This window comes from Aquila chrysaetos, chromosome 24, assembly GCF_900496995.4.
Source record: "Aquila chrysaetos chrysaetos chromosome 24, bAquChr1.4, whole genome shotgun sequence".
Lineage (NCBI taxonomy): Eukaryota > Metazoa > Chordata > Aves > Accipitriformes > Accipitridae > Aquila > Aquila chrysaetos.
Genome location: NC_044027.1, coordinates 1317520 through 1344430, shown reverse-complemented (window position 1 = coordinate 1344430; position 26911 = coordinate 1317520). Strand labels below are relative to the sequence as shown.

Below are 26911 nucleotides of genomic sequence, written 5' to 3'. Positions count from 1 at the left end.
ACTACTATATAATTGCGTATGTTCAGAGGTGATCAGGCAGTGCCTTCCCACGCAGTCGTGCTTACAATAAATTGCGAGTGTGTGACACCTAGGCCTGTTTCGGTATTGTGTTAGAGGAGAAAATGAACTTCCAGTCCATATCTGTCGTCTGGGGAATTGGTCTGATGGCAGACTCGTGCTTAACACCATATCGGAAAATAAATGAAAGATCACTACAAAATATGTCAGCCAAATCTTAACACCTTGTATTATGGTTTGGGGCATACAACAGTCCGTCGGCAGATGTAGTTTTATTTCTGCTCTTGATGTTTTTCCTGTTTTTTTTAGGAAGCCTTTTTCTCTATCGGGAAAAAAAAAACAAAGGGAAAAAGATGTGTGAATGCTTTTATTAAATTTGCATGCTTCAGTGGATTTCTGTAAGGGATAAAAATGTAAATGCATGCTGTGCGGTACTATATTCTTGTCTCCATTACAGTAAAAGTATTCCTATGTAAATGTTCATTAGCCGCATTCACTAGCTAATTACTTTAAAAAATACTTGATTGCAGGAGCAATTCACAGCAATGAGGGATCTCTATATGAAGAATGGTCAAGGGTTTGCACTAGTATATTCTATAACAGCACAGTCCACATTTAACGACTTACAGGACCTGCGGGAACAGATTTTACGGGTTAAGGACACTGAAGATGTAAGTAGAGTATTTTTTCTTCTGCAAATGGTTAAAATGTGTTTGTAAGTAAACATACAGGAATTCGTGAGCAAAATTTCTTTCTAAGAATATTCTTTGCTGTATAGCAAAGTTTGTGTTGAAGCACGTTTCCTTAGCATCATTTTTTATTTTCAGTGTTGTTATTTGAGGTCCAACAGCTGCAAAGGGGCATGATGAAACCAGATTTTCACATGTATGGGAAGTCTAACAGTCTTTGGAAATGGTGGGAGTTGATTGAAAACAACTTTTTTTTTTCTCCTTTTAACTCCTTTCCAGTATTTGCATTTTCTTCTTTCACTGTGCTTTAGCAGTACTTTATTTACCACAAAGTTAAGGAAAAATAATAGCCAAACTTATAAAAAATGATGTCCTTCGTAAATCTGCAGCTGTCTTACAACGGAGACTAACATTGCTTTTCCCAAATGTATGAAGCGGAAATTGAAGTACAAATCCGTGACGTTTCCTGAAGGTCAGCTGTGAAGTCTCTCGAGTCCTGGAGCAGGGCGGTGCTGTACGCTGTGCCCTCCGTGCCGTTCACATGCGTACGGGTCATAATCCAAGTCAATGAACTTGAACTGCAAATAGAAAGGACGTGTTCAGCTTATTGACCAAACTGTGCTTTGTAATTGAAGTGTCGTTAGTATTAATAGCCTTTTTTTGGAAAATCACTGAATGTTCCTTTATTTTCACTTCTCTGTGTGAGAGGGCAGCGTCAGTAGGGGCTGGGGGGGTGGGATGGGAGCCTGTTCCGTCGTCTCTGCTCTGGCTCTGGGAGCTGTTCATTAGATGAAGTAGCCCTGGGTCTTGTTTCATGAAGCAGAGGTTCCCTTACTGTAGCTGTGCCGAGTGTCTTGGTTTGTTAGCTCTGCTCCGCTCAAATCCCTCAGAACCAGAACTTTTATAGGATTTTAGGTTATCGTATGAAAATGTGCTTATCCCTTTCTGAAGGAAAGGAGGATGTTTAAGGGTCTGTGGTCTGTCGCTCCCGTGATGCGTGCATGTGAGCAGGAAGGGTTCAGCTTTGCACTGCGGGCGCGCGTGCCTGTCCCTGTGAATGGCAGTGGCACTCTGCAGACCGCCTTCGCAGTCCGAGGTGTTTGAACTCTCGACAGTTGTCTTTGTTCCTTCAGTCACTTGACAAAATCTGTAACCCAAAGGAGATCACACAGTTGTATGTATTAAATCATCAAAAGGCTCTGGAGGAGTCTTAGCTCCTGAAGCAAGGTTGTAATTTGGGTTGTTTAAATCTCTTTTTAAAATAAGGAAAAATTACATTTAAGATAGTTTGCATTCAGTCCTGTTTGACAGAAGAAAACTATTTATCATGTTTCCAGTTCAGGCCCCAGCTCCTGTAACTGGAACTCCTTGGCAGGCTTTTAATTTCTAAATGTGTGATGTAGGTGAGGTTGGTGGTGGCTTTTGCCACGGTAGCCATGTGGCTGGTGGAGACACGTAGGAACTTTCTGTGTAGGCTTCCTCCAAAAGAAGCTGAAAGTAATTTTTTTTTTTTTTTTTCCCTAACAGTTAGTAACGTATTCGAGGGTTTGCCCTGAGGAGTGTGAAAAAGATTGCCTATTTTATTCCACTGACAGCTTAAAAGTAGCCGCTGCCTTTAATGTCAATTGCTTTGGGGTTGCGTCGGCTGCGTTCTGGCCCCCCAGCAGAGCTGTGGAAGCAGCAGCAGCCTCCGGCTCCCAGCCCTCGTCTCCTTGCAGCGCTCCTGCGGCTGGGGGGGAGCGGGGCTGGTCGGCAAACCGGGCTGGGACAGGTATTTGGGCCAAATCCTAGGTAAGCCATGTGCATTGTATTTAAATAGCCATTCAGGAAAATGCAGTTTGAGCAATGAGCAGAGAGGGCTGGGCTGGGACGAGCACAGCCCCACGGCTCAGCTGTTCTGGGGCTGGGGGCAACCTCTCAGGGCTGCTGCTTTCTCTTGAATCTTCATTGTCCCGTATCCTGATTACCTTGTTTTGAATGGCTTTGGTTCCTTCCTTGGTTTAACAAGCTGAACTTCTATTTATGCAAAACTGATTTTCCTTTAGGTAGGGATTATGCTTGCATAAATCCCCTTTATTAGCCTCTCGGGCAGAGCCCAGCGCTTCGCTCAGCTGCGCTCGCTGGAGGGGAATTTGCACCGTAAGCTGGTCAAGTTCATCGGACAATAGAGACTGTTGCTTTCTGTTTTACTTCAGTGGTTTGATTTAATTATTAAAATGCATTTATTTATTTTGTGTTAGGGGGACGTTACTTGTTGAATCTGAGCTCGAGAACCTTTTGAACATTTAAGCCATGTTCTGCTGAGTTAGGAAAATGCACTCCTTCCTGTATTTAGTTTCAGAATGTGTCTTTTAAAATCCCAATGCTTAAACCATTAAATTCTGTATGTCTAACAAAGTTTAAATTCCAGTCTTCTGCATGAAATAGTAATTGATCAAAAGCTAGTTGTTCATCACGCTCCATTTTTGGCTCTATGATAAACAATCGCTACCTTTTGAAATAACCTTATACAGAGTTTCATGTCTTTCAAACCTGCATTGTTTACCCATCTAAGTATCACTTTTTTTTCCTGTTATTTTACATCTTAATATACTTTATTTTTTTGCTGAACATGTCTGAAACACATTTTCATGTTTTGGTATGAGAAGATTTCTCTTAACTACCTAGAAAACTGTAAACAATGGGATTAAGCTAATAAAGTTGTAAATATCCTTTTGGTGTCTGATAGGAAATAAGCTTTTTTGGATTTGCCTCATGAAGTACTGTGACTTCAGATTTCTGATGTAATAAGTAAAACTTACTTCTCAAAAATAGAAATTTGATCATTTTCTAATCAGTATGGCTGTGAGTTTTAAATACAAAAATGAATCCTGAGTGTAGTTGAATTGGGAAGAGACTACAAATATTAGCATTGAAGTAGATTAAAAACATACAGTGTGTTGTAAATTACCAAAGGAAGTAGATAATGATTTATTTTTCAGCTGGAAAGTACTCATTTTCTGTTCAAAGAATTAAATGCTTCAGGAAATGGAGTGGAGTGCACACCCATTATCAGCAGTTCTTTAGGGTTTTTTTTTCTATTTCTACATAGCGTAAGGGAAACAGGATGCTGTCGCTGTCGTGTGCATGCAGAGCACTGCAGTGCGTCCTGCAGATACTGCTGTGGTCTCGCGTTTCAAAATCCACCTTAGCTCTGGCTGTATCATCCCCCAAGATCTACGAGATGCAGGTCGTAAAAGCAAACTTCAAAATGATATGTAAACCACAACTCTCGGGCGTAGAAAGTCCTGGACTGCGTATCTGTCTCCAGACTGGCTGTGCAAATGTGCAGGCTGGAGGTGGGGAGCCGTGCAGTGCTAGGCTGGGTGCCCCGGCTGTGCGGCCCCTGGGGAAGGGTCCTGCCGGGGGCGAGGGGGGGGCAGGCAGGGACTGCGCTGTCGTCTCATCATCTTGTAAGTATGGTAATGGTACCCGAGGGTAGGTAGTTTTGGTTGTTACAGAGGTTTTTTGGGTGCTTTGGGTGGTTTTTGTTTGCTTGTTTAAGGTCTTTTCTACCTATTTGTGACATCTCGGTGGGCTACAGCTGTGGCAGAGACTGCCTGAGAAGCAGAGGAAGCCTTATGAAATTATGTATCAGGATGCTGTTTCTAAGATGTCTTAGTACTGTTTTTAATCTATCTTTTTGCCCAATTTCTTTCTCCTGAAAGAGTTTTAATTCAATATCTAAACATAACTGATAAGAGCAAGTCTCCTGCTGCTTATACTCACCAACGCTTACTTTTGATTCTTTCTGAGACAAATGGTTTTATAACTTAATGAGTGCAGACTGCACTTGGCTCTCCGCACTGCACCAAGCAAATACAATCACAGCCCTGGTGAGAAACCGGTGAGCTATGGCTAAGCAAGAGACCCCGTCCTTTCTGTTGCCCCTTGTGCCATTTGTGGGAGGGCTGTCCCAGGACCCTTCCTTTCTGGGCAGCCTGATGCAAACACACTGGTAATAAGCATTTACTACAGCCAGGGTCGTTTTCCTACGGTATTAAATTTCTCTGTTTTTCTGTAGGAAATGTCACAAGGAATATGGTTTCTCCAAGGCACTTTCTTCCCCATGAAGGAGCAAGAAAGTGACTCACCCAGATACTTCAGAAAGGCAATAGCTTAAGGAGAGGGGCAGATGGCCTTTCATCATTGTCTTGAACAAATGATTTGCCTGTATTTGCATCGTGGGTGTAGGATGAATCTTTTGAACACGTATCAAATGTTCGTTTTAATATTGCATGAGATTATTTATTGGAAGTGATGTGCTTTCAGGAGCTGAGCTGCTAGGTGTTCACTAGTTGGAAATTTTAATTATCCTAAGCTAGTAAATACCGAGCACAGTGTTTGTGCCTTTTGTAGTGAACATCCTCCTTTCTGTGTGTATGCAAAACATGTCAGTAGTATGATACTGCACTGAGATGAGAAAGGCAGGTCTTGTGCACCGGGCTGTGGGAATACTTGGCTACATAGGACTATTCCTTTTTATTCCATGTCCAGGGCAGTGCTTTTCAAAGGTGTTTCCATTTATTGTTGTGTGGCTTGACAACAGGTTGACAAGACAGGTCAAAGGGGCTGAAACATATGATATGTGTCTTAAAACACGTGCTGTATGTTCTGTTGTCTGAAATAGGCTAAGTTGGCAGGCAGTTTAGCCTACTGTCACATGAAAGTCCTGAAATGCATTTCAGTAGTAAATTAAGTTTTTGACTAGAACGGTGTTGGATGTAGAGACCAGAAAATAAATCTTTACTAATTTAAGATTGTGCTGAAATATTACCATTTGGTTTTACGGTGTCCTCCATGTGTTTAATTCTTAGTGAACCAGGGTGTCTATAGTGTGGACTTTCTTCAACCCTTTCCCACCAGGCATCTAAATGCCAGTCTAGTCTGTGAGCTCTGCGGAACTTCTGATTTTTAATGTTTTTCATACTGTCTATATTTTCCCCCCTCCTCACATGCTTTTGTAAGCCATAGCATTACAGTCCATGTTGTATGTTAACTTGCTGATGCATCTCTTGTTCTTGCTTGTCTCCTCTCCAGGTTCCCATGATTCTGGTTGGCAATAAATGTGACCTGGAGGAAGAGCGTGTAGTTGGCAAAGAACAGGGTCAAAACTTAGCAAGACAGTGGTGTAACTGTGCCTTTCTAGAATCATCTGCAAAGTCTAAAATCAACGTTAATGAGGTAACTATCAACTTTTCCTTTGTCTTTCCTACTTCAGCATGAATACCACGTAAAACCAGCATGCGGTCCTTCTTGTATTTCTTAATCGGGAAGATTCAGGATGATTCTGAAATCTCAGCCTAAGAAAGGCTTGCGATGCAGCGTATTTAGCTACTGCTATCTGTTTGTTTGAAGGATATCTGCTCCTTTTTCTCTGTAAAGGGTGGGTGACTTCTCCAGGTAAGTGCTTTCTATAGCCTGTGTCAAAGGACATGAATAGCAGAGGGTCCTGAGTAAGCCCAGTTAACTGGATGACTCTTAGCTTAGATAAACTTTATCTGGAGAGTATACTTTTTCCAGATAACTGCTGCTGCTATTCAGAACGTGGATTATGCCCCATTGTATTACTTGTCATCTTGCATAGTGTTGGCTGCTGGTTTTGAAGTATTTGCTTTTCACATTCCTGCTACGTCTGGCTGCTCAAGCAGACGTCCCATCACAGCCCTCCTCTGGTAAGCCACTAACTTACTGAGACCGTGTCCAGACCTTATCTGTCTAAGCAGTTCCCCTTGTCTAAGTGAGAAACACCTTTGCAATTGGTGTGCCTTTTGCTGCTGCCTGAGGTAGTGTAGTTCTGCTGAGGGGGCTCTGCTTGACATAAGGCACCGAGTTTTTATTCTCTGCTGTGAATTATCTGACTCTGACAGAGGCCAGGTTGCCAGCCACAAAAGCTAAGGTGACCCCATTGAGCATAGCTGGTTTGGTGCCAGGAGATAACTGGGACCGTTTAGGAGGCTGTGTGATAAGCAGGAGCAGTAGGATCTTGGACTGGACCCAGCGTTAATTTGGCAGCAAGTGGGACGTGCACAGCACTGCATCTACCCGGCTGAGAGGGAAGGCAGCTCCAGGCTGCGTGAATTGCAGCTTCAGTGGTTGGGATTAGGCTAGCTGTAATGTGCACTAACCTAACCTGGTAGATACAACTCACTGAGCTAGACTCCTGCCAGAAGGGATTTTTGTGCGTGTCTAAGCAGAGTAAAACTGTGACTGTTAACGAAGAAACTAGTGGCTCAGTCGTCGGAACAGATTACCATTAGCCAGAGGTGCCTGAAAGCTCTCCTGAGAGCTGTGCGGGAAAGGGGATCCTCTCATAGGCAGAACACTGAGCTGTCCTGGGGCAAATGCACGCCCGTGGTTTACATACAGTCATCCTTAACGTGTGAATCCTGTGTCTCCGTATTTCCCTGTCATGTCTACTGCCTCCAGTGAGACTCAGATCATAGAGAAGAAAATTATTATCTGGAAGATTAGTTTCTGGTTTTATTGTGAACTTCATTTTCTAGTTTTCTGCCAATTTATACTGTCTGGCTAAGAAAAGCGTAAAAGCTGAGGAAATCAAAGAGAAGAAACACTGTGAATGAAGCAACTTACCGTACTGGTTATTTGTTCTTCTGGCTCATGGACTGGGGAAGTGTTTGCATTATTCTGGGTTTTGTTTTTGCCTTTTTGCTACTTTTGGACTTTCTAACTTTCTTAAAACCTAGGCTAAAGGGTAATAAATTTCTACGTGCATTTGCTGAAAGTGAAACAAACCTTTCATCCAGATAATAAGCTTTCAATACAGAGTCAATCTCAGTAGCAGCGCTTCAGGTGTCTTTCTGGTGACCTAGGTGATGCTCTTGCACCACACTGACTGTTCTTAGGGATAGTGGCATTCCTGAATCCTTGTTGCAGACTTCTGTACTCACAGTCAGTACTAGCACTTAAATGATCTAACTTGAGATTTTTTTTCAGAGGGATTCCCCCCCCCCCCCCCCCTTAGCCCTGTGAGAGGGGTCTACCTTAAAACATTCAAGGATCTCGTTTGCCAGAGCAAAGACGGTTGGTGCCTTCAGAAATTCAGACTCCTCCTGCACATCATAATCACATCCAAATCATCTTGGCTCTTGTTTATAAAGGCTTAAATACTGAAAGCTGTTTTGCCTCAGCATAGAAGATGCCACTTATTAATTGGTTTCTCCTACAGAAACTTTTTCTTTGTATCTCACCTGTACACTTTTGAATGTCTTGTCTGTGTCTGTTGGAGAGTACAAACTGCCACTTTTGCCAGAGGCTGACAGTAGAAAACAGTAGCAATAAGCTTAGTAAAGGAGTAGCATGAGCAACTCAAACGCTATTATAAAATACTTTACATGAGGGCTTGATAAAGCTACCATCATGTTCATTTCATTTGAAACTATTTAACTGTGCACCAGTGCTTTTTCATGTAGGTAGTAGCCAGAAAATCTTGACTTTCCAGTTGCAATTTGTTATAAACTGTTTCTTTGTCTTCTGAATTTCCTTGGAATCAACAAGAATTTGTGAGCTGTCAGCCACTCCAGGAAGGAAAAAAGTAAACAAGGACAAGGGTGGAGCTTTCTGAAGGTTTAAATATTTCTCCTCAATACTGTGACCTGGCTCCAAGCATTTTTGCAAAGCTCATTTTGCTATAAATGGGTTGAGTATTGCTGGGGAAACCACTCACAGCAAAAGTGTTCACAAGAAACTTGTCTCTGAAGCTGAAAGAGGCCCCTGTACTCATCCCCTTCTGGAAGTGTTTGAGTTCAGGGCAGATGTTTTGCTTCTCCTTGCTAATTTTATTAACGAACTGAAAAGATTAGACCAGGCAAAAAGGTGAAGTGATTAACAAGTCAAATCTGTTTGGCAAAAAGGGATGTCTTTCCCTACAGTGAGAATACGCTGCTGCTGGCGTAGCAGCGCTCTGCAGAGACACTCACCAGCCCAGGGAGCACAAGTGAGAAGGTGATCCTTAAGGATATTATGCCTGTCTTTTAAACAACCTTTTGTCATTTCCCAGTTTTCTCCCACTTTTCCAAAGCAAGGGATTTGTTGCAATTTCATCGCTGTACTCTTCTGACGCCTTTAGTCATATGCAACCTGAGGGAGAAAGCTGCATGCTGCAGGAAATGAGTTACAGCTCCCTTGTATTCTGCACACTGATGTGAACTCTGCACTCTCTTTTTCCATAAGAAGTTGCTTGAGAAACATGTTTAAGTAAATGTAAGCAGTTTAATTGAATTTATAAGACTGCAGCCACCAGGAAGGAGTATCGGCTTGCCAACCTGCCTAATTTTTGACACTTGCATAGTGTTTTATCACTTTGATTTTTCAGTTTGTGTTTTTCATTTTCAGATCTTTTATGACCTGGTCAGACAGATAAATAGAAAAACACCAGTGGAAAAGAAGAAGCCTAAAAAGAAATCCTGTCTGCTGCTTTAGACTCCCATCGTGCAGCAGCTCTGAGCCAGGTAAGAGGTGTCTGAATTCTACCTACAGCTCAGGTGATTAGACCGTGAGCTGCTCCCAACAGAGAGAGGACTCACTCCCCTTCTCTCCACCCCTCTTCCTTCTGTCTGCTCCCAAATATAAAATTCTGCTTTTGTTGGACTTCTTTTAAAAAGTCAGTTGTACTGACTTGACCTGGCAGAGAAATACCTGTTTCTCTTTCTTTCTCCTTTTGCTTGGCTTGATGAGTGCGACAGAGCAGGAATGTCCTTTTTACTCTTGCAGCTTCTCTCTCCGTCTTGTGACACCGTGCTCTGAGCCGCCATGGCTCAGTTTTGCTTCCTTTTTATCCTCTGGTGAAATTTGGTACCATCTATGTAACTTGTGTTCTTGCTGCAGCTGCTGTCTCAGTCCTAGGTGCTATGGGGACAATTGCAAATTGTTTTGGGTGGGACATGGATTTCAATGGCACAGAATTAAAAAGCTACCCACCAAAAAAAAAAAACGCCAAAGCAAAAACGAAAACAAAAAAGGACATAGCTATAAATAATCTTCCTGTGTGTCTTGGCAGGGTACTGTGTGTGCTTGCAGCTGTTCTATCGCACTGCTGAAAGAAAACAGCATTTCTGTAGCTTCAGGTTTTGGACAGAAATATCACCTAGGCCGCCCCATGAGCTGTTAGCGTGTTAGCACACGAGTGTGCTGCGTGGCACCGTTCGGAGGCAGAGAAGGGTGCGGGGTATGCGGCCCGTCTTGGCACTAAGAAGTCAGAAATGGTCAGAAAGCAAGCAGATTATCCCAGACAGTGGTTGTAGCACAAAGCACGTTCAGCCTGCGAGCGCAGCAGCCCGGCCCTGTAGGGACGAGCTGGGGAGGGATGAACTCACCTGCAGCACTCTGGCTGTGCCGGCTGCCTTTGTGATCTTAGGCTGCACAGGCTGTCAACTTCTGATGATTTTTGTGACCCATCAGAAGCTATGATTCTGTTTTTTAGTTTCATAAATAGGTGCAGTGTAGTTGGCAAAGCAACTCAAGTGCCCTTGTCCTAAAGACAAACTCCTGGTCGTAGAGGGATTTCAGGGATGAATTCCTGAAAACAGGTGGCTCTCTGCCTTCTGCCAGATCAGAAGTTCATGCTGTAGATGGCCATTTATGTAGCCTAGGCGTGATTGAGTAGGATAAGTGGAGCTATGCAGTTAACCTGGCTTCTAATGACTTGTGCTTTATTGATTGATGAGTCTCTTATCCTGAGCTTTGAATGCCAGAAAAATAATAGCTTAGGGTTGTGGGGAAACAATGGCTTTAGGAAAAGAAATTGAAGAATACGTCTTAAGTGGCTTTTCCTGTTCCTTGGGTGATTTATCTGAATTTAGCTAGTGTGGCGTCAGCCAGGGTGACTTCTTGGAGACGGGCTTCCCCAGCCCTGGGGAGGACATGCTCCCTGCCAGGCTCGGGGCGGCTCTGCCCTCACCCTCCTGCCCGGATCCCGTGCTGCAAAGCCCAGCACCAGCAGCCATGCAGCACTGCTAAAGGAGTTCCTGCATTCAGTCAATTACTGATGAGGCTTCTCATAACGTTGACTTCTACTCATGCCTCCAAATCTGTCTGCTCTAGATGGTCAGAATACTTCACGGTGTCTCCCCCATTCTTTGTAAATCTCTTCCCAATTCATTGCCTGTTGTTCCAGCTGGAACAGGGCTTGGGGAGGTCTCCAAGTCATTAGACTTTAAGAGCATCTCAGAGATAGAAAAGGTGAAATCCCTCTCCCATAAATTGTTCATCCATTGCTGAATTCAAAATCCACTTGAAGGCTGCTTGTCTTGTAAAGCAGATGAGTTGGAAGGGCACTATCGTTATCACAGCAGAAAGACAGGGTGGTGGCTGTCTGTCACTGCTCTGCTGCAGTCATGATAAAACAAGAACTCGTTTCTTAAGAGTTTCTGAAGTCTCTTTTTCTTTCTGTACCTCCAAACTCAGAGGGCAGTAGGAACAAACCCCAGTACTGCAAGAAGATAAGCTCTTCCTGCTGAAATGCTCTGTGTTTTTACAAGCCTGGGTGCGGGCAGTTGCCTGGGGAAGCTTTCAGGCCTTTGTTCAAGATCATTCGTCTCATGGGTAGGATGAGAAACATTCTCTCCATCATCTTTTTTTACTTTTTTCTAGATTGCAGGAATGAAGAACTGTTGCCTAAATGGAAAGTGCCAGCATTCCCGACTTCAAAACCTTATGGAAATTAATGACATATCTGAAGAAACTTCTCCTGTTTTTATATACCATGAGAAGAATTTAGATCTTAAAATGGTTTGCACACAGTCCCTGGAAAAAGAAATTGCTCTGTGTATATCTCTTGGAAATCTAAGACAATAGTACTCCTCCTTTGCAATAGCAGTTAACAGCTGTGAAAATAAATATAATTGACTCTAGTGTATGATTATACAAAGGAGCATGGATGCATTTCAAATGTTAGATATTGCTACTATAATTAAAATTTCATATTGACCCTTTTATCATAATTTCTCCCCATCAAGCACTAAAAATGTTCCACCATTATATTTTATATCTATAACTATAGATATATATTATCTGAAATTTCCCTTTGAACTCACTGCAACAAGTAACTTTTTGAGTCATTGACTTCATTTTATATTTAAAAGTTACGGAATATCATTATTTTCATTCTGCCATTATATTCTAATTAAAAATGTTTGTGCATAATGCTTTGGAAAAATGGGTCTTTTATAGGAAAAACTGGGATAACTGATTTCTATGGCTTTAAAAGCAAAAATATATAATATACTAAACCAACTCTAATATTGCTTCTTGTGTTTTACTGTCACAGATTAAATTACAGCTTTTATGAATGATTAAATTTTAGTACATTTTCATTTTGTTTCTGTGTTTTTGTTATGGTTTCCAGGCTTTGGTTTTTATCCATGTTTTGTGAATGCCTCTTCCATTCTGGTAGATCAAGTATTTTATAACAAATGCCACCAGTATGTCGTTACGCCGATGCGATGTCTTCGCGCACCCTCCGCTTTGGATGTATTTAATCATACCACACACTAAAGTACAGAAGGCTACTTTTAATTACTTTTGTATATTCTTTTGAATGTTTGAAGATTGTATTCTGCTGAAAATATTTCCTCTGTACAATTATTTTTATATGTACAAATTTGGTTGAATACTGCATCAAGGTCTGACTTTTACTGTGATCCTCGTTTTCACACGATCATGTACTTTTTGGGGAGAATCCCTGTTTTGACGATGCCACCCACTGGGCAGGAGCCCATCATGATCCCTCACAGTCAGCATCTCAACACGAAGCTGTGGAGTTGAAAGTTGGTTCTGTCTAAATACAATTTCAACAAAGCAAATATCTGCTTTACACTTTTAGACAAAATCTGGCTAATGTTACCTGATCTGCACAGTCAGCTGAAGGGGCTTTTTGTTTCCTTTTGGGTTTGTTTCTTTTTTTTTTAAATACGTGTTAGTTTCATAAAGTTTAAAAGAGCAGGATATGAAGAGACCCATGGGTGCTCAGCCTCGATCCTCCCGTGTATGTGCAAGTAAAAGAACCGCCTTTGGGACCTGCGGGGCCCAAATCGCATCCTCAGTGTGATGCTGCTGGAATTCCTGCAGTGTTGGAGGACTTGCTCCTGCTTCGCTTCTGAGTAAGTGAGAAGAGAAATGTATCTTCACAGTGGAGAAAACTCAGGACAGACTTTGTCCTGGTTGTTTAAATGGGAAATCTAAATGTAATAGCTGGTGAGCAGTTGTTCCTGGACCCCTTGTATAGTTTTATTGGAAACCAGGGGGGAGAAATTTCTATAAATAGGTTCTTCTAAAACTGTCTTACTGATGCAGCTCTTGAATTATACAGAGATCCCAGTTTCTACATGCAACCCAAACAAGACTGGATGAAAATATTTGGATGACGATAATGTGAAAACATCTGCCTACTTACAAGCTACTAGGACAAATGTAGTTACTTAGCTGGTTGTCTTCAACCTACCTATGTGCTTCCTTTTTCAGGAGGAGCAGAAGCAAGGTATTTGCAGGTTGGTTATCTTTACTAAATGTAAAAATATTTTAGTAATAAAGTAATTTTAATGTACCTGCTGATTGGTAGATGTCTCTTCTATAAAAACCTTCATTTTCTAGGTACGGTGCAGTATGTAAGTTCATCAAACTTTATTCGTAAATGCTAACTGTGTTTTATACAGAAGAGCTGGCTCCGTTATCTACTGCCAGCAAAGCTGGGGGTGTGTGGTGACAGGGGTGCTCAACCTGCCGGTGCTTTTCCACGTTTCTTCTCAACTTTGCATCTCAGCAGCATCTCCCAGTCCGGCTGTTCCATGGTGGAACTGGTTGGTCTGGTGAAGGCAAGTCCGGCCACTTCCGTGGTGTTTTTTGTCTGTAGCAGGATCTGCCTGGAGCATGTCAGGGCCCGCTCCCAGAGCGCTGAGCAGCAGCGGGGTGTCCGAGGGGTGTCCCAGGTGCTCCCCGGGGAGATGCGTCTGCTCCGTTCACCCATCTCCTGCAACAGCTGGAGTGCGAGAGAGGTTTGTAGTCGATGCTGGCTTCCCGGGAGAGGTGATGCTTCCCGGGAGAGGCAGGGATGTCGGGCTGAGCCTGGGAGGCCCTTGGGGTTGCAAAACGAGTAGTAAACTTGGTGTAAGGGGTGGAGGAAGAGGTCGATAGCGGGGCGGAAAGTCTTCCCGAGCCTGTTGGCGTTGCCACTAGATGGTGGTGTCGGAAAACACGCGGGGCCGGGCAGCCGGGACGCGGCGGCGGCAGGGGGGATGCTCCGGCCCCAGGACAGCTTTGGTGCCCTTCCCTTCCTACCTTGCAGAATGAGTGGGTGTTCTCCCTGGGGAAGACTTTTTCTTTTTTTTTTTTTTTTTTAATCTAATGGATTTCAGCACAATAGCCCGAATTCTGCCCTTGGATACACTTCAGCAGATGCTGCGTAGTTTTATGTGCGAACAGAATGTGTCCTAAAGCACTTGGTGTTTAATGTTTCACTGGGTTAAAAATGAGTTAACTGAAGAATGTCCTAAAGAAAGGTTAAAATAAAAACCTTCCAGAAGCAATTGCATGCTTCTGCTTTTGACCAGCATCCAACCAAGCAAAGTAAGATTTTGCTCCGAGGAAAGGAGCACATTTAAAATTTCAATAAAGACCCATGGTCCCCAAAGTCTAGCTCCTAGTTGTGTTGATTTGAGCTGTGCACAAATTCATCCAAAGTGATTCACTGCTGTCTGTACAAATACGCTGTTCTTAAACTTCTCTGTATTTATCAATTTTCGGTGTTACCTAAAGGTTATTTTAAATCACGTTTTCCCATCTACTGTGGGTTGGATCAGACAGTAACTGCTCAGTGATGCCCTGCCTTGCTGGAGAGTTGTAGTTGCAAGTTTGGGTTTTGATCCAAACACACAAGCGAAGCAGGAGCTGTGGAAGGAAACATCGTGTCGTCTTCAGAGAGAGCAGCGATGCTGGTGCACGTGTGATTTGTTCCACTGCCTCTGAGCTGCAGAGACGTTCTTAATGTTGCAGTGTGCTGATGAGTGAGGTCTCGCATTGAGCAGCGACACGAGAAAATTCATGTTAGGTTCAGAGTTAACCTTTGCAAAATCACCAAACCTAATGAATGTTTTATTTATTTTGCCAGGACTAGGCACTGAAGAAGTGAAATTGAATTTTACAGTGGACCAGGCACCATTCAGTAAATGGCCAGGCACGTGCCAGGCCATCCTCCCCGCTGCGTCTGGGAGCCGGCACTGGTTTCCTCTGCAGCAACAGTTCGGTGCTCTGGCTTTCGCCTCCAGCACGGTCTGCCCAGCATGGTGCAGAGACTGTCTCTGGTCCTCCCAGAAAGAAAACCCCCAAATTCAGAGACGAGCCCTGTGCGGGAGGAGGGAGAGGAGCCACTCCTGAAGGTCCCCAGCAGCATCACGAAGCTGCGGCACAAAGAAGAAAATGCCCAGCAGTAAAAACAGTGCTCAGCTGAGCTCGGTGCCTGTGGGGTTTCCTGGACTTTTAACTTGGGTTTGTTACCGGTGAAGGCATTCAGCGGCCAAGGCACTGTGCCACGGTTTGCGATGGTTTCACCCCCCACTCACCTGGAAAACCAGTTCCCCTTCCAGGAGGGCGGCTGCTGTGAGCAGGGACAGGAGCTGCTCCTGCCGGCGCCTCGGAGGGGTTCCTGGTCTGCCTGGGACACGCAGGACTTCTCTGCCCGTGGTCGGAGCTGGGGACGGGCAGGTTTGGCCAGTGAGTGCCCGTGGTGTGGGGGGCTCCGAGCTCCCAGCCTGGGGCAGCTCAGTGCAGAGCCCGGAGCCGGCTCTAGAAACAATCTAATTAGAGGCTATGCCAGAGCTAATTAGCCATGCTGCAAGCTCACAGTAGCCCTGGCACAGCGCTGTGCTAATGTGGCCGCTCCTGGCTGAGGCCCGGCTCTTGCCTTTAGCTCAGTTACTTGCTAATGCCAGTGTTGGGAAACAGTGTTTGTATTATCCTGGGATTGAAACAAGCCTTTTCTCCCTCACTTTGCAGAGAAGTGGCACACAAGTAAACTCGGCTCATTCCTTGTGTCTGTCAGCAGCAGGTAGAGGCCAGAGCGGTGAGTGACACCCCGTTATCCACGTTGCCCTGGATCCTCTGTCCCTCATCTCCAACAGGATGCGCTTCGGAGGGAGCAGCAGAGGAAGGTTAAATCATTTGTCTAAGGTTTTGGACGAGTCGGTGGCAGAGCTGGCCTTGCAGCCCCGTGCTGGAGTCCGAGGTGCCCGTCCCGCTGGCTTGCCCGTGCCAGCTCTTGACTAAATCCCAATCGCACCATGCCCTTTGGGGACAGAGGAATCGCGTGCCTCCCCCGTAGCGCTGGCCCCAGCACAGCCGCTCTGGCAGTCCCAGGCAGAAGCCTGAGTTCAAACATCCATGGCATTTTCTTTGGGCCGTACCAACGTTTAAGGCCGAAAGCGAGCCCCCTTACTGGCACGTCACGACGGCTCGGGGGTGAATGAGGAGCCTGTTGTGCTGCGGAGGGGAGGATGCTCCGGGCACTGGCAGCGCTCCCGTGCTGCGTGCCCACGGGGAGACGGCCGCGGCACGTGGGCTGGGCGGCAGCAGCAGGGCACGCACGGCCGGCAGCTGCTCTCCGCTCCCCACCATCAAGCAACAAAGGACAAATTCATGGGGCCGAGAGCGGCTCTGCGGGCCGAGCACACTGGCGCATTATGGAGCCGGGTGAGGCAGTGCCGGGCAGCCTCTCGCCTCTGGCAGTGGGACGACCGCCTTGTGCTGTACGGGACCACCTTTGCTCGCAGGATGCTGCCGGAGGCTCCCGGGATTAATTTCCGTGGCGCACTGTTTTGCAGCCAAGAAATCTGAGAAACCCCTGGGTGTCCTTCAGAACGACCCCATGGAGAGCAACAGCCACTGCAAGTTGAGCTCCTCATCAAAATGGAAGTTAAAAATAATTTTGCCTTTTTTTCCCTGCAAGGGTTTTAAATATAAATCAAATTTCTTGCAACCCATTTTGAGCGAATGATGGTGGAGCTGAATGAAAGCAAGCAGTGCTGCAGCTCTGCTGCCCTTTCCTACCCAAGTTGTTACAAATCATTGGACAAACTGACTTCAGAGATGTTACGCATTTACTCAACCTTCCCCATGGTCGATGTGTGGATACAACATTTTGAGGGCCACAGACATCGAGCATTCTATGACCATTTTTCATTTAGCTTTGGAAATAAGCAGTGTCAAGCTGCTGTGTCAGTGTGGCTTAAATTCACAGGAGAACTCATTTGATTTGAAGCAGTTTATGTTATTAAATATGACTGCACAGGAGCCCCTACGGGGTAATCCTCTGTGATAAATGATGTTTGAAATGAGGGAGACCCGATACTGGCCGTCTCACGCTTCGGTCACAGTTAATCTGCAGGAACAGGGAAAGGCACAACGCAATCACGGGTGTACAGAGCAAAGGGCAGAGGCTGGACTTCGACAAACCAGCAGTTAAACCTGCGACACGATCAGCCCAGAGTATCGTAGCAAAGACAAACTGAACTGGAGCATCCTTCTGTCACTCAGCAAAGCCAATGCTTACATACCTGCAGGTTTCTCTCCTGTAATGTGCACCTTGGTCAACTGACTCTCGACATTGTCTACTGCAGAAGTACCAGAAATCTGGCAAGAAACCTACATGGCAAAGAGAAGCCTCTTGTTTTCTGAAATCCCATTAGAAACTTACCTGAATTTCAATGGAAACAAGAGAAAGCATCCATTTTCTGCAGGACTCTAGCACAGGGAGATACTTATTTGTCCTGTCAGTATATCACAGGCTCCAACTGAGTAAACGATAACACATGTTTTACTGGCCTTGGAGTGAAGTTTTCTGATCTAAATGTATTCATTCGGTTCTGACATGAAAATCCATTAAGGCCTCTGATGCATGGGCAGGATAAATGCATGGCCGCAGATTGCTCTGGGGCTGGGAGGCTTTGCCCCAGCCGAGCCCAGAGGGCAGAAACAGGGCACCTTGGCTTTAAAAGAAACCAGGGTGAATGGTGAATATATAGTCTTGTCATCAGTTGGGACTTACACGGTTAACTCTTTCAGTGCCCTCTCTCAGCTGAAAAGACTACTCCAAAAGAGGTTTTCTCCAAGAAACTCTAAATATCCTCCTGTTCATTAGTGGTTGTGTAAAGGGTTTCCTCGTTGCCAGTAAATTTTTGGAGCTCTTCTGCCCCCCCCCCCCCCCCAAGATATTAGAAGAACTGAGCATCCTCAGGAGATGGAGTCAAGCTAATGGAGTCCTCTGACAAGGCCCTGGCTCTCTCAAAACCCCAAAAAGCAGAGTTGTGGCTGCTCTCCCCTTACAGCCTCTGCTCCCGCAGCCGCTGACAGAGGGGAGACCCTGCGGAGCCTCGGCCGAGAGGTGCCGGCTTCAACCCCGTCCCGAGCCAGGTTTTATATGTCCGGATGACAGCAGAGCAGAAAGCAAAGAAGCCGCTTTCGTAGCTGGTATTTGCTGCTGCTTGGGCTCTGCATGCCTGAGCCAGGCTACAATTTTGGCGTGGTAAAAATTGCTATATGACTCTGTCACAGCTGGGTTGTCCCTCTGCAGATTTCACACCAGTTTTTGCAGGGACAGGACTGGGATGTGCCCTGCTCCTGAGTTCAGGGTGTTCCCCTTTATGCAATACACCATGCAGGGTCTGAGTAGCAGCTGACAGGCAGCTTTTGGCCCTCTCCTTCTGAAACAATCAGTGTTTAGGGCTTGACCGAGAAGGGTTTGGTGTGAGATAAGCTTCCCAGAGTGGGGCCAGGACTGAAGTAATAATTGAATAAGTGTGAGGCAGTGAATAAGCCACGTAAGGATGAGTCAGAGCAGCTGGAGGCAAAGCCGCTGCCCTTGGGAAGGAGGGAAAAGGCTCCTCGGTGTCTCCTCCGCCGCCTGCCAGCGGTGGGACCCAGCTCTTCCAGCTGCCAGAAGTAGATTTTTCGAGGGGGAAAGGCTGGGGAGGGACTTCCCTGGGGCCGGTGCTGGGGTGCACGGCACCCCGAGTCCCGCTGCAGCCTGCTCCGGCTGCTGGCTCGCAGGGCCGGGTGCCTGCCCCTCTCCCGCGGCCGTCGGGGTCGTGGCGGGTCCGGTTGTGCCAGTGGAGCCGCAGCCGCTTCTGCCTCGTCCGTGGCGAAGCCGGGACGGGGCAGCGCGTGCTCGGCTTCGGGGAGGGAGGCACGAAATTCAGCACGTGCCCGTGGAGCTGGGGCCCAGGACCAGCGGTGTTCCCTGCCTCTGGAAGTCGGGTGTCTTCCCCCGGGGAACGTGAATTTATTTGGTGCTGTGTTACGTGAGTTGTACATTCCTAATAGGATCGGGAGCGTGCTGTTGCCATCTCACTTCGCTTCTGTTGGATTTCCCACTTCCTTCAATTTTTTTATCAATTTGTTTGGTTGCTGCTGTCAGTGGAGATGGCTCTAGGGGAAGTAGAAGGAATCAAGTGTTTATTTTTAGAAACTGCAAAAAGAGTTCAGCCCAAGGCAAACACAATTACTTCAGGTTGCACGCAGGCTTCCGAGAAGCAAAGAAGAAATATTTTCTGAATAGCAAATGCCCTAAAACCCAATGCCGTGAAGCCACTGTGCAATGAGAGCACCACTTAACTATGTGAGGAGTACATTTAATTCCACGGGGGTGGGAGGGGGTGCTGGCTGGTGCTCCAGACACCCCACTGCTACACGCAGCCTCGCGTACCCCGTCCCACGACATGCCCCGTCCCACCCCGTCCCCTTGCACGGGGCAGCCGAGCGGTTGCTGCTGCTCCTGGCAAAGCCTCTCCATCTCTCTCAGCCTGAAAGCCTGCCTCTATCCTCTGGGGTATTTTTCTGCTTGAAGAGGCCTCCCGGATGCTATTCCTGGACCAGTTCTAGGGCATTTGTTGCGTGAAGCTTCTGCTGGGTTGTTTCTGGAGAGCTTGTGGCTGGGGAAGAAGAGAAGGGGTGGGAGAGAGGCTCCTCGGTTGAAAGCTTTCACTCTATAATTAAGCTGAACAAGAGACTCTGAGCTAAATCTCTGTTTCTCTTGCTCTGCCTGAGCGAACACAAAGAGGAGAAAAGGATTGAACCAGACAATTAAAACAAGCAATAAAATTGTACAGAGAAGTCCGTGGAATGATTTTTCCTTGACACGCTCACCCCCAACAAGTGCCACATGCCCTGTGTATAAATAGCAGCTGCCCAGACTTGCTTAATCATCCCATTGTTGCTTTATAATATTAATTAAACATTCCTGTGGGATTGTTCGCATCCTAATTAAGTCGGTAACTTACAAAGGACAGTGAAGAAACCAAACAAGTGTACGCTGGGGGATGCACAACCCCAATTTTGCTAAACTGTGTGCGACCATGTTTAAAAAGATATATCAAAATATCAGGAGGACTGGGGTTAAAAGCATTTTTAATAGTCAACAATGATGGGGACTGTTTGATTAACGGTCCTCGGGGATCAAGAGCGGCTCTTTGCTCCAGGAGTGTTTGGAGGGAGAGCTGTAAGAAGCGAGCGGCTGTCTGGGCGCACTGGAAGGGACAAGCGTCTCCCCCCATCAGCAAGACACGAGCGAATCGTCCCTGGCAGAAACCCACTGATATCAAAGGGCCAATTAATCTGCAGCTGCTCTGCAAGGGGGGCCGGGGACGGCGGGAGACAAGAAGCTTCTTGAATCGCATTCAGCCGCCCCACGCGGGCGGCAGCTGGGGGCCGGGGCCGCGGCATCGCCGGCTCCCGCTGCAAGAGGAATCCTGAAAATCCCACCGGGACAAGGGAGCCGTGCAGGTGGGAGTGCATCGCCGGCTGTCCAGAAACGGATCTGCACCAATACCCGTGTGCGATAATGTTTTATTGCAGTGCGGTCCCGGCTTTGCTGACGTCTCCGGTGCCGGTGGAGAAACTGGTGGAGCCTCTGCCCTGCCGGAGAAATCTTCCCCAAGGGAAGGAACCACCAGGTCACGTTCCCCCTGCCTGCCTGCTGGGCTGAGGCTCGTCCTCCCCGTCTTCTCCTTTCATGTAGCGAGGAAGACTTGAGCACATTGTTCCCGACTCAGACTCATGCACCCTGCAGGGATGTACTGTGAATTACTTCCCAAATTATGTGAGTAATTAAAATCAATGAGAGGGTATCCTGTTAAATAACATAATTAGATGAGCATAGCGAGCAAGTTGAGTGCAATAGCGTTTTTGTTCTCCTGCCTAGAGACAGCTTTTAACTCTTTCCCTCTTGTATCTTCCCCAGGAAAGGCAGGCAGGGCTCCTCGGTGTGCCGACGGCCGTGCCGCTCTGCATGCTCCCCTCTTGCTAACGCTGAGGGTTTTCCAGGATCTCCAAAGCCTCTGCCTGCTTCCTTCAGTGCTTCTTCCAGACACAGGATTGTCTTTCTCCTATGCAATGCTGCAACTTGAAGCCCTTGAACATCTGAAACTCAAAGAAAATAGAATTGACTATCCACTTGAATTCAAGGCCATGGCAAATGAAAATGTCTCATGCAGTGCTGCACTCCAGCCACTGAATTGTAAATGGAGGGCCCCAGAGAGTGGAAATGAGAATTAATCTTGATGTGCATAATGAATTGTCTGAGCCTTTCACCCTCAGCCCTACGGATGAGGTGCAGCTGCAGGTAACTGTCTCGGAGGCAGTCTCCCAGTCTGGGTGTTTTTCCACTGTGTAAACCAAGATGTGGGGCCGGGAAGGACGAGCAGCAGCGCAAGCTCGATCAGCAGCCTGAGCCAAAGGTCTCAGTATACAACCATCTACGTTCACAAAGACACTGTAGGTTTACTGTGTTGTCTTAATTCCAGAGGAAACTAAATGGCTCAGGAACCCAGGTGCTAAGAGTCATTTTTGTTCTATTTCTGCCTGTTTCAGGGCAGGGACTGGAGCCTCCGTCCATTAAGAGATACACGTGGATAGCTCTTTCTTTCTGCATGGAGTGCTATTAACTCCAAGGGGGCTCTGGTAAGGGTAAAGGCATCTGGCCAGATGGCTCTCATTGCAGGGCTGGGATCTAAATAATTAATTTATAGTATCATGTTCATGACTTTGCTGTCTCCCAAAGGAAGCCCTGAAAAGTCCTTAACTTGGTGCTTATTTTTTCCAGCTGCGATGTACAGGGAGATGTGAGTCTATGCATTCTGTTTTATTTTAAGCTTGTTTGTGATTTTCCAAGGTAGTGAATTGTTGCAAAGACGCGTCACATCTAATTACACTTGTCACATTAAATCATATTGTGGCAAAAAACCCGAACCCCTGCTGGGAACGTAATCCCCTCCGGTAGGGATACGGGGAAATTTACCTTTGACGTGGCGCAGGAGTGACAGGTTGTTCTAGAAGAGATTTAAACACGCACGCAAAGGGCACGAGCACGCCGTTGTCGAGCCCTCGCCACGCGGCAGCAGGCGTCCCTCCTGCCGGCTGCGATGCCGCCGCCGTCCCCGCCGTCCCCGCCGTCCCCGCCGTGCTGCTGGCGGCTCGGGGCTGCTCGTGCGCTGAGGGCTTGGCTCGCCGGGGTGAGAGCCGGTCCTGGCACCGGTGTTCCTAAGCAGAGGAAAAGGAGGTAGGAGGAATCGCCTGCCGGGTGTTTGTAAGAAGCCGCAGGTTTTGCTGCTTCACAGGCAGGCTACGAGTGTCTTATCCTGTCCATCTTTAGAGTGATTTAGAGGTCCCATAAAAGCCCTGCAGAAGGAGGACTTTTGCTCGACTTTTCCTGGCAATACATCTTATCTCCAGTGAATTTCCCAAGACTCTGTTTGTAGCCGCAAGTAGAGTGTTTGTTCCCATTCATCTTAGGAGACACCTTAAAAAGGCAACTAACACGTACATTCTCTGAAAAGCTCAGATACTCTTGCTAACAGCATTGCTAACATCGGTGACATGTTTGAAAACCAGGTAAGCAGTAAATAGAAAGATCCCCACTCGAATTCTTTTAAATCCAGAGGACCCGAGCTCTCCTTTTTACAAGCAGAGCTCAATTCAGGGTGCAGGAAACTCAGTACAAAGCCGGCCATGAATCGTTTCCACACAATTAGCACGAGTGCATGCAGATCAGGCAGCTGCATGCATAAATGCCTGGCTGCCTGCCTTTGGGTGCAAACTCTCAGTAATTGGTCTGGGACAGAACGAACAGACGAGGAGGGGAAAAGTCTGAGCAGGTAGCTCGGGAGAGCTGCAGCCGAGTGACCCCAGAATGGGACCGAAGGCGAGGAACATCCTCGGAGCCGCGCAGGGTTACGTGATCCCGGCCCCCAGGAAGGGAACGCGCTGGGCTCTGCAGGGACCTTGGTGGCGGTGGCTCCCGGGACCCGAGCTGCTCCCCTCGGCCTCACAGGGGTGAGGGAGAGAGCAGGTCCCCCAGATCCCCAGGACACTTTTTTCCCGGCTGCCTTGGCCGGCCGTGCCGGCTGACAGGAGGGCTGTTGGGCTGGACGTGGTTAGCGGAGTCGCCGGGCACACGGACGTGCCCAGAGACCTTGTTCCTTGCCATGTCACACCGCTGCCTGCCACAGCCTCTGCCCACGCCGCTGAGTTAACTGGGACCTCGTTTCATGCTGCCCTTCCGAAGGGACCTGGTGCTGCAATGCCTTCTGTCTGGAGCAGAGGTGAAGGATGCTCTGCCATGTTCCTGCTCTCTGGAGACACCCACTCAGTCCTCTGAGGAGCTTTTTCAGCTCCAGAAGATTGTTGCAGACCACAGAGGACAGAAAATACACAGTGGAGGCCTGGAATGACCCTTCAATTATCCCAACTAGGCAAAGGGAGGTTGCTGTTAACATAGGCATTTAAGAATAAAGCAACCGCTTCACGGGGCAACTGCTTATCCCAGTCCCAGAGCCTCCTCCCGCTGCTCCCCTCTGCTTGCGGAGCCTTCGGAGGAAACAGCCCTCTGCTCCCGCCAGCCTTCAGCCAGGCTCTGCCTCCGCAGCGGCTGTCACCGGCAGAGCAAAGGGACTAATTAAACCTGACAGAATGTCACGTTCGTTATCTCTAGGTTCGAAATGTCACATCGCTAACTCCAGCCCGATCTCATGAACGCGGCGAAGCCCTCTGGGAAGGTCCAGCCTCGATTGCCGGCTTAGTCCGTTAATGAGGGAGCAGATCTCCCTCCTCGTTGCCTGAGCAGTGGGACCCCCGCAGCCCCCCCAGGGCAGTGCGGTGGTGCCGGACCCGGCACAGAAGCTGCGTGGTAAAGCCGGCGTGAACCACCTCTGCGCCATGGGCTCTGCTCTGTGCTGGGCAGCCCCTCTGCCCGCCCAGGGACCCTGTGCCAGCCCCGCGGGAGGAGGTGATGGCCGGTGGGCAAGGTCAGCCCCAAGCTCCTCTTCCTCCGCTCCCGCACCGAGGCCGCAGCCGCGTCCAGCCCATTCCCCCCGCGCCGGCGGAGGGGCCCGGGTGGGCTTTGGTGCAAAGGACGGAGTGAGCGTGAGCAAGGACCCCTCAGCCTCCTCTCCGGATCCTGGGGCTCGTGTCCTGCTGGCTCCGGTGGGATTTAAGGTTGCATTTATAGCATGTCGGAAAGTGCTTTCCGAATTAACCTCCAGCCTGCCCAAGGTGAGGACCGACACAGGATCAGGCGTTTCTTCTTTCTGGGATATTGATTTCCCCCCTCCCTTTTTCTTTCCTGTTCAGCGAAAGCCAGGAAATCTGAGCCAGCTCAGAGGCTTTGCTCAATACCGTTATTGCAGGAAACACTCCTGAAAAACACGCAGATGAGAAGTCGCTGGAGGGGGCGAGCGCCCGGCCACGACTGACCCCCCCGGCTGCAGAAAGGCAAGCGAGGAGGCTGAGGACATCAGCCCCAACGGGGAGGCTGAGCCTGGGCTACGGCCCCGTCTGGCCGGGGCAGAGCCGAGCCGAGGGGGTGAGGGTGCTCCCGCAACGGTGCCACAGCCCGGCCTCGGCCTCGGCAAATGGCTGCGAAAAACCTGGGTTTTATTTATGCTTTAAAATCAGCACACGAGACTGCCTGCCAGCTGGAAGGGGGTACGATTTCTTGATTAGAAATGCCACGTGGATACAAATGAACTTGAACAAAAGGAAAGAGAAATAGAATACAGCCTCTTTCTGCAGAGACAGGGACGCTAAAGAGGCACGGTCCATGTTTTAGAAACGCTGTTTAAAGAAGTAGAAGATATTCTGCTGCTGATTAGTAATGCCATGAAGGCGATTGGGGATGTGCTGGAGTGAATAAAACAGTGCTGGACTTTTTGAATAAAGCGGATCTCAGTTCAGCAAGGATGTGGCAATTGGTTTCTTTTCTGCCGGACTCAGTACAAGGGGAATTGTGGGGAAATTGTTAAATTTGCTCAGTCTCCAGTCAGAAAGCCTTTCGGGTTAGTTAGGCACATCAGCACGGATGGTTAATGGGGACAGAGCCGAGTATCGTTAGGGAAGATGAGTGCTGGCCCAGGGGAGGCTTCGGCAGTGGCGCAGGTTTGCAGGCACGTGGGACCCTCAGCTTCAGCGGGTAAATAGTAAATATAACCTGTGTCAATGGGAAAGGAAAACACGACGGGCAGCAGCCAGCCTGTATTTTCCTTTCCTCTCGCCCAGCATTAGCCTAAGAAGCCCCATCCCATTGTCAGAAGAATAAGCTGTGAAATGGTTTTGAAAATAAAGGCTTTTTAATTACAGGCACATTTGTGAGCCTTCTGGAGGCCATCTGGCTGGAAGAGCGGGGTGTTAGCATCAGCGCTGGTGGGGAAGGGAAAGCCCAGGGAGGCAGAGTGAGGAGCAGCTCCTGGAAAAGCACTCTATTAATGTTAAGAGCCAAATCCTCTCTATACATTAAGCCATATGGGCCAGGTCCAGCGCCTATCCATTTCAGCGGTGCCAGAGATGCGGTGCTGCGTGACGTGGGCTTTGGAAGGGGCTGGGCGGTGCTGCTCATCCAGCCCTTGGCCGAGCAGGACCCCGGCCGCCCCCCGCAGAAGGGGAATCCTGCAAGCACCAAGAGCACGTAACACCTTCCCCCTCCGACCTGCCCCTGCCTTCTGCCCCCCGGCGCCGGAGGGAGGTTTGCAGCCTCTGGCCGGAGGCGTTCCGCACAGGCAGAGCTGGCATCCAGCAGCAACCTCCTCCCCTTGGCTGCAAATATGAGGTGCACAGTGAACAGCAGCTCCCCTCGTGTCAGTTTATTAATCCCTGGTGTTTGAATGAATGTTATGGGCATCAAATTAACTCCAGCGCATTTGATCCCATCTGGGCTTAGCACACCCCAAGAATAGAGGTTTCTAATAAACCTGAATGCCCAAGCTTCATTTGCCATTCCTGCCTTCCACGGGGCAAGTTCATGGGGGAATGTGTTTCTGTAATTATTGTCCTGTGTTTGGTATTAACCACTCCTATCAAAGATGCAGAACGCAGCCAGGGCCTCATTAAAGACTGTCATTGTGCTAATTAGGTAGGTTTCATGCTTAATAACAGGGAACTATTTCATGGCAGTTTCATGAAAAAAGAGGAGAAAAAGCCATTATAATTTCAGGAAAAGTCCCTGGAGAAGCGAAATGGTAATTCACAAATCCTACCCTGATCTATTACCAGATCCTGCTCCGGAGACCAAATTAGGTAGGGTGTCTGGCTTGGCTGATATTCTTTATTATTTGAATGCCTCTTAAAGAATATTTATTAAATATTTTTTTTCTCTTAAGGACTTTGAGATCCAGCTACATCTACTTGCAATTTTCAAGTGGCTGTTTGAAGCCTAGGTCACACAGAATTTGTCACTGCAAACACCCTGGAAAAATCCCATTTCAATGCAAAACATCCTTTGAAGATACACTTAAGAGTCAGAGAGAACATAAATACATTTGAAACTATGTTGGGCATTTGGTCAGCTGTCTGTGCAAAGTGCCCTGGTAGGGATCTGTTCCTTTGAAAAAAGAAGAAATCAAGCAAACACCACCACCTCTGTCCTAGGGCCGGCGTTCATCCTTCGTGGTCCCCAAAGCCGAACACTTGCCTCGCCAGCAATTGCAGGCAGAGCGGAGGGAGGAGCAGCGGGTGCCGGGGGTGCAGGGACCCTGCACGGGCTCTGACCCCGGCTCCGATCCCACTCACGGGGATTCGGGTGGGAGCGGGCACGGACTCGGCAGTGCCGGCTGCAGCAGGAGCAATTATTTTGGGTGGGAAAGGAACACGTGGGTGGCAGCTGGGGCCAAGAACTG

At 47.7% G+C, this 26911-nt stretch overlaps 1 protein-coding gene across 7 annotated transcripts in view; it reads left to right on the top strand.

The window, feature by feature from the left end:
- RAP1A (RAP1A, member of RAS oncogene family) overlaps positions 1-13308 on the top strand; it is a 43665-nt gene extending 30357 nt beyond the window's left edge. For all 7 annotated transcript variants that reach the window (XM_030000209.2, XM_030000207.2, XM_030000211.2 and 4 more), the window contains 4 exons: positions 549-689; positions 5787-5930; positions 9102-9217; positions 11358-13308. In XM_030000209.2, coding sequence (XP_029856069.1) covers positions 549-689; positions 5787-5930; positions 9102-9188 — 372 coding nt within the window. In that variant the 3' untranslated portion in view covers positions 9189-9217; positions 11358-13308. The remainder of the gene's footprint in view (positions 1-548; positions 690-5786; positions 5931-9101; positions 9218-11357) is intronic.
- Positions 13309-26911: the final 13603 nt, after the last annotated feature.